The sequence below is a fragment of the Protomyctophum parallelum genome (assembly GCF_964188405.1).
Source record: "Protomyctophum parallelum genome assembly, chromosome: 15".
Classification (NCBI taxonomy): Eukaryota; Metazoa; Chordata; class Actinopteri; order Myctophiformes; family Myctophidae; genus Protomyctophum; species Protomyctophum parallelum.
Genome location: NC_139710.1, coordinates 13886027 through 13894128, shown reverse-complemented (window position 1 = coordinate 13894128; position 8102 = coordinate 13886027). Strand labels below are relative to the sequence as shown.

The 8102-nt window shown below is 43.5% G+C and overlaps 1 protein-coding gene across 3 annotated transcripts in view; it reads right to left on the bottom strand.

Annotated features, from left to right (window-relative positions):
• The window catches only part of ccser1 (coiled-coil serine-rich protein 1), a 163843-nt gene that overhangs the window by 75364 nt on the left and 80377 nt on the right, over positions 1–8102 (bottom strand). For all 3 annotated transcript variants that reach the window (XR_014570407.1, XM_083784596.1, XM_083784597.1), the window contains exons 10-11: positions 7808–7885; positions 4698–4778 (exon numbers count right to left, since the gene is read on the bottom strand). Coding sequence is in view for 2 of the 3 variants with exons in the window: in XM_083784596.1 (XP_083640722.1) it covers positions 4698–4778; positions 7808–7885 (159 nt within the window). In the remaining variant the exon portion in view is untranslated. The remainder of the gene's footprint in view (positions 1–4697; positions 4779–7807; positions 7886–8102) is intronic.

Here is an 8102-nt window from a genome sequence, read left to right as displayed (position 1 = left end):
TGTCAAGGTCCCAAGCGAGCTGTGGAAACGGTTGTTGTAGTCAGAGACTCCCCTACTCTGCATGTGTGTCTTCGTCCAGTGCATGTATGCGCACGTGTCATATACTGTAGGTGTCAGGGTATGTTGTCACATCTCTTTCCTGTGCACGTGCATGTGTCACTGTGCTTGGTGTGCTTGGTCAATTCTCACTTTGTATACGTATCCATGACATTCACTGCCTTTTGTTTTGTACTGCGCTAGAGCAAGACTAAACTAAATTCTGTCTAAAATCTTTCGAACTGACATTTTAATGATAGTTGTTAACTGTCACTTTCCTTTCCTGCTGGCCGCAAGTGAAACTTATAAAAGTCACACTTACTCTAGGCTGTACACAAAATCAATATACTGGATCGATTAAGGGCATGGTTTAGCAAACATTTGGTTAAGAGAAGGTGACGTATTTTTTCGGTAATTCAAAGCCAAATAATCTCCCCTCCCTATGGGGAGGGGAGATTATTTGGCTTTGAATTACCGAAAAAACTTCCAGGGACTTTGAGGAGAGTTTCCTGCAAAGTCCAGCTTCCAAGGAGGGAGCAAGATGATGGGAACTGAGCCCAGAACAGAATGTCCGATGGTGGGAAACCAGGGCAAGACAGTCCCCAGTGTGTTCCTGGAAACATGGGTGAGAGAGGAGAGGAGATCTATGGTTGCTCAATGCTAAATAGTACACTTGAAGGAGCAACAGAAGTTAAACAGGAGAAGTACAGAAACGAATGAGGAGGAGGATGATGTTCTAGAAAGAGAGAGAGAGAGAGAGAGAGAGAGAGAGAGAGATACGACCTCCTGGTAGATGCAGTAGAAATAGCTGCCCCACTTGTAGACACACTTTCTGTTGCTAGCTGACTGTCCTCAATGCGATGGGGTAGCTAACCTATATAAAATCTCACATATGCAGAGAGAGAGAAGGGGGGGGGGGGGTCTGGGGGATGGTGGGAAAGGGAGCAGTGCTAAAATCAGGCCGCTCATGCCGTAGGCTACTGCTGAGTAAATCACCTGTGCAGTTAGCCTAGCTACCTAGCGTGTAGCCAGCTGCTCTTCTAATTAACAGCAGATCCAGTCTTATCTAGGGACCTGAGCATATGAAGGATGAGATAGCCAAGTACCAATCTTTAATAGATGGCAGTGCCATACATAGTAAAATCCTCACTGCTAATTTATCCATTCGTAAGTCACAGAGTTAAATAGTTTTTGTTTACTGTGTACGGGAGGTAAAAAAGAAAACAAACTAGGCTTTCTAGCTTTGCATGCATGGGTAGGGAGAACAAGGTCAACTCAGACCTTTCTTTGAACTGAAAGTGAATGTTGAATTGGGAGGCTATTTTTATATTAGCCCATAACTCAGAGAAATTGGTAGGTCCAATGGATTTGTACCTTTTGAGCTGTGCAATCACAGCTCCTGGTTGTTGATATATCACTTGTCTGTGGCATTCATCCTGTAAAGCACAGTAGACACCAATGCCGGCTTGAATTCCAACTTATTTAGGAGGCAGTTAGTCATACGGCTTCAGCTTACACAGCCAGCAGGATGGGATGAAGTGATCAGAGCTCACTGAGGGATTTGTGTGTCGCACGCACACACACACACACACACACACACACACACACGCACACACTCCCGCACACATACACGCACATTTGAAATGTTTATTTATGTCCACATAATGAGAAGTACAGGAATACCTTGTACAAAGAACATAAACACTGCCAGTGCAGTTTGACAGTGGGAGAGCAGCCAGTTACAACGTGCATGGACGGCAAAGCATCGTTTACATACAGTACAGCTGACATGTCGGACGCAGGGCAGCAGACATAAATCATGGATAAAGGAAACAACGCCTCCTCCAAATTGAGCGGCTTCCTATAATGGCTGAAACTGAGCAGTACCTCGCTAACTGCTTGGCTCTCCTTTTGGAAAGGCCGGCCATTTGTAAGCCCCTCACAACCAACTTATGCACATGCCCTAGGCTGCCAAAGAACTAAACGTTTACATCTATAGCCTAGCTGTGAGATCTGCACTAGCTGCTGATACTTCAGCACTTTGGTTAGAAAGGCTTCTTCCAGGCTCAAAGGTACAGCCGACATACATGTGTATGTCTCGTGACGTGAATAGACTGTTAGGGGTTTGCAGGTATTGTATCTGTTTTGGAGTGATACCAGCGGTTTCCCCCGCTCCGCCTTTCATAGAGAACTGCACATTTTGAGTCTTTGACCTCTAATCCTGACCACTCCAAAAAGAAGTCGGTTCTGGAGAGCATGCTGTTTATTTCAGCCCCATGATAGGAGGCAACCTGAACATCGTCTGCATACCACTGCACAGGGTTAGGGCACACATACAGAGCCACTTCAACCACTGGTTTAGTGCTAGCACAAAATTAACAGCACTCCACGGGGCAGCCAGTCTTAACACCTACTCGGAGAGGGATGGGGTCTGTGAGCTGTTTACCACAGATAACCTGTATACATGAACCACAGTACACATTTTTGACAATATCAACATAAACCTTGAGTAGATTTCCTCAAGAGCAGCTATCATCACGTTATGTGCTAGGGTTCCAAATGCATCACGGAAGTACAGACAGACAGACAGACAGACAGACAGACAAACAGACAGACAGCGGAGGCGGTGTCATTTGGGTGTGAATTATGCTGTCTGAAGCATGACAACATGCACATATACAGTACAGAGCCATAATGGGCGGATTATACAGTCTGCATTGTAAATGCAACCTATTTGACTGCAGTAACTCCAACACTTTCAACTGCACTTTTATTGATGTCGTTACCCAAGGCCAGGATTAATGGCTGACATGCACACGCAAACACATGCATGCACGCACGCACACACACACACACACACAACTTTGTTTGCATTAAGCCTGGGACCAACAAAGTAAACACGCAATTATGGGATGCCATTTCAATCTGCGAAAATGCATCAGAAAATGCATTAGCTAGAGATGAGTGTGGTGTGTGTGTGTGTGTGTGTGTGTGTGTGTGTGTGTGTGTGTGTGTGTGTGTGTGTGTGTGTGTGTGTGTGAGAGAGAGAGAGAGAGAGAGAGAGCCTGATGAACAGATTCTATTCATCATTTGCATATTTCAACGATCAAAACCATTATCATCATTACCTTCAAAAAATAATACAATAGAAATACAGTACTAGACCGTTGCCCGTTAACAGCAAAAAGGGACAGAAAATACAAAAACAACTACCTACTTAAAAATCAACAAGAAAAAGTTTGCCAAATTGTAGTGCATGGGTCTACCTTTACAGAACCAAACCGCTGCCACATAACCAGCATCAAGCAAAGATATTGATCACGCTAATGCAGAAGATCTCCATGAAGTTGATCCCATTACAGTAATGATCCAACTGACTCTAAGGATTCCTATCAGATCAGCACTCACAATCAGCTGATGAATGATGCTTGACACAGCAGGTACAAGATGATGCAGGTTCCTTCATGATAAATGTCTGACTTTGCATTGTTAACCCATCTGCTGCCACCTGGTGGACGCAGAGCCGCAACCGCAGACTGCCAAGCCGTTTGTAGTGTGACACACGCTGGATTCACATCCTGTTTGGGCGGCCATCTTAGATGCTAAATAAATAGCGTCAATGCTAGCGAGCTAAAATGAAGCCATCCTTGCTCTAGAAAGCGCCAATGTTCCCATCTAGACCACCGTATAATCAGAAAAGACCTCCGAACATTGCACGTTTTATCCAAACCATGGAGAGCTCCTTAGATTTCGAGTTATTCAGCTTTTTAGTCAGCCTGTATAAGGGTGGTGAACGGCAGCGCGGATGAGCGATCCGGTCTAGGATCACTAAAGAAGGAAAGGCCAAGCAAAAAAAAAAGAATGGGGTTTTTCTTGATTCTGAATCCATTGCAAGCATTAGTTTTGCACGAAAAACACTCCTTCAGATAAAAAACGGCCATAGCCATAATCACAAATGTGATGAGGTCAGCTCATTTTATTTACTAAAAATAAATTCAAGTAAATTACTCAATTGTTTTTAGGTAGCAGCATAAGAACATCTGAATAATAATTTGAGAGGAAAAATGAAAGAAACAGACTTGAAGCTTTGCTCCCGTTTCTATTATGGGCAGCCATTTTTAGACAGTCATCCATTATGCCCGCTGTGTTCCCTTTCTGTCAGCCCCTAGCGAAGCCAAAGAGGCCATGTCAGCTGAGAGTGCTGGGCAGGCAGGAAGCAGCATTCACTCTCAGAACTCTGGGAATTGGAGGAAGAATGGGAGGCATGGGGAGTGAACTACTATGCGAATGTCAGCGACGACACACAACATTTTTAGAGGAAAACAAGTGTAATGATGTGGTAAAAAACGATGCAACAAAGGGGCGGAAGGGAGTTGGGGAGGAGGTATGGGAGGATGAATGGAGGTAGAAAGCAGTGATGTGTGGATGGCTGATAATGCCTAGAGTGAAGAGGAATTGTTAAAGAATCGGAGTACAATGTAGGAGGTGAAATGAGATAGAGGGGGTTTGAGGGGCATTGTAGTGTACATCACACTGTAATATAGTCCTATTTAAAGTACGGTATGCTGAACATACACCCGAAGGTGTGATGCCTACTAGCATTGTGCGCATGTTTTGTGCATGCGTGTGCGCGTGTATATACTCGCATTTGTGTGTCTCACCTCTGGTCCAGTGTATTCAGTCTGTGTTGTGCGGTCAGTCATTTGGCAGTCTTTAGTCCTCAAAGCGAATTTGGCACTTTCCTGCACACACAAGAGAAAGCACCATTAGCTGTGCCAAAAATCCCTCAAAACCAACAGTATTAGCAACATTAATAACATTAAGCTTTGAAATGATTTTCAAAGCTTTTAATGATGGTCAAAGAGGACACTAATGCCACTGCCATAGATAACCTGTTGGATTCTGCCTAAATTGCTTGCTTATTATATATCACTAGAAAATAGCAAATACCCAAGACCACAAACTAACTAACCCGCCTCCGTCACCTCTCCTGGAAATCCGAGAGGTCGTAAAATAGTCCTGAGATGCCGGGGATGGGTTTTTTTTAGCGCGTGAAGCATGGTCCATCCCTGCACAAAGTGCACTGGCAGAGAGGCAGGAACTCATAAAAAGTGACAGCAAGTGCTGGCCAACCAGCTAGGAGGTCCTTCTATAGCAGATAATTAATAGGTTTCCACTGGCAGATTTACACACGTAGGCAGCGAGAGAAGAGTGCTGGCCTGTTCCATCAAAATACAGCCACTTTTAACTTGGCTTTTAACCTGCATTTGCATCGCCTAAGGATGATTATAGTCCTTTTTAAGAGGCAGGTTTCGAACCTTGCACATCACAGGTCTCTCTCTAGCACTCTCTCCAACTGGAACATTTTATTACTATGCCCACTAATCATTCTGAAATACGAGTGCTAAGCTAACTAGCTCATGAAGTGGAACAACACAGAATGTTGGAGTGATTGTAAAATATGGGAATTTCATTAACCTTGATTCAAATAGATTAACCCAGTTGGAACAGGGTGGGGAGAATGGATACTACGGGTTTGGGGAATGAGTAGAACTACAAGGAACTTTTTTTCCCCATTCCCTTCTTACACTACTTAAATAAAAATCACACCTGTGTGAACTGAGTGGTGCAACTCCCCTCTCCCCCCTGCTCTCTCTCTCTCTCTCTCTCTCTCTCTCTCTCTCATTAGCAGGCAACAGTGCAGCACTAATACTATCTCTCTCTCTCCGTTTCTGGCAAACAACACCCCTACTGGTACTCAGTCATACTCATGCTCATTAATACATACATACATAGGTGAACAGTGAACACATACAGTAGGTGTACACAGATATTGCTGGTTGTAGGAGTGGTTGCACCACTCAAAAACAGCATAATGAGCCATGTGAAATATCCAGGTCAACAATCAGTAGCATAAAAGTGTCACACAAGTTAGCTAGTACTTCCTTATTTTATGGCCACCCCTCTGTGAAAAGCAAGGGATGCTAGGAGGTCCTTCTATGAGATAATTAATAGGTTTCCACTGGCAGATTTACACAGAGAGGAAGAGAACAGAGAGTGTCAGCCACAGAGAGGCCCTTTCCCTCAAAATGCTACACTTTTAACTTAGCAATGGTGGTCAAAATGTCATCTTAAGTACACTTGGACACAAACAATCCCACATTTATATATTCACACTTCCGCACGCACGCACACGCGCGCACGCACGCACACGCACACGCACACACACACACACACACACACACACACACACACACACACACACACACTGAGCATGGCACTGTTGTGTGTTTATGTACAGATTTTACTGATTTACTGATATGTAATATTTACTGTGTATAGAGACAGAGAAAGGGAATTGTAGGGCGATGCCAGACAAAGGGACAGTGACAAAACAGAAATAGAAATGATCAGTGAGAACCAGACTGATGAGCCAAATAGGACACAAGCCATTGGGTGAGACTGGCATTGCTCACATAACTCTGGCACATTAACCAGCTCAGGCCTGGCATGGTACCATTGGCATGACATCGCTGTGACAACCTGCCCAGATGTAGAGGGTGATGAAACCTGACTCTGTAAATATTGTTTTTCCAAAAAGGAGCTCGAATACTTACCAAAATGACCCGCCACCATCTTTATCACAATATTCTTTACATGAATGCTTTGTTAGTTTATGATTCTGATTTGGCTATACAAGTTATTCCAACACGAAAATGATCCACAGTGATTTCGATTCCTGTCCAAAGAAGCCATTTCCATGAATTGATACTTCTCCCTTGGCTGCAGACAAGACACTATAACTCAGGTATTGTGCTGCATTAGGCAAGGAGGCTAAGAGTATTATATTAACATAGTAGCAAGGATGGGTTTGCTGGTGTCATTCTATGTAATATCGAAGCAGTGGTTTCAAATTTCTTACTTACTTTTCTTACTTACCGTTATCTAACAATTTCAGAATAACACTGTAAAACATAAATTTAAATAGTTTTGTAATAAATTGTTATGGTGTTTTTCATGCGCTTTATTATTATTATTATTATTATTTTAAACTTCAACTTTTTTGGTTTAATTCAATTCCCCTGTGACTGTATGCACTTATGAAAGGAAAGAGAAAAAGGAAAACCCAGCTAATCTACAGAATGTACTGTATGGCAAGTGTTTGCATCAGCAACAAGCATTGAATCTTTGCCCGCTCACCTGAGGAGAAAAGTCGTTCTCATTTTTTCCAGAAAGGAAGCGGAGCGATGCGATCGTACAGATTAAGCTATCAGATGAATGTGTTCTCTCAGCAGCAGAGTAAATGTCTCCATGTACTGTGATACATGATAGAGAATGATAGACTGTGCACACCTGTAGCTAATCCTGCCGGCATTTGAAACTATTTTTGAAAACTTGGTGAAAACTCGACATTCCAACACGAAGGACAAAGCCAGCAACCTTTCTGGTATTTTTTTTCAGGACATGCAAGAACCTCCTAAGGCTAAGAGATATTTAAGGTCTTAAAGTTAAAGTTAAGAAAAGTTCACATGAGCCTATAATGTGGTCAGATCATGGGCGGGAACGTGAACACTTTTCAAGTGGAGCTTTTCAGCTGGGAAGCGCTGTGTTAAGGTTAAATATGGTTAGATATGTGTACAGTATCTGTGTGTGTGTGTGTGTGTGTGTGTGTGTGTGTGTGTGTGTGTGTGTGTGTGTGTGTGTGTGTGTGTGTGTGTGTGCGCGCGTGCGTGTGTGCGTGCGTGCGTGCGTGCGTGTGTTCATCTCTCACCAGTTCAGTCTGAAGCCGGAGGATCAGTTCGTCTTTCTCCCTCAGCTGCTGCAGCAAAGCTTCCTCTCTGGCTGGATCCTATACACACAAACGGTGAATAAATCCTGTTACTCACTGCATGAGTACACCTGAAAAATGGCCATTTGCAAGTTTGCTGGTGGTGTTTTGTGAACATGTCTTCGAAAACTGTATTTCAGTGGAATTATTTCCGGCGAGCAACGCAGACGTATGACAAAATGTCATTTTACAATACAAGCCACCATGCCATGATCCAGTACGTGACCAAGCACTGCAC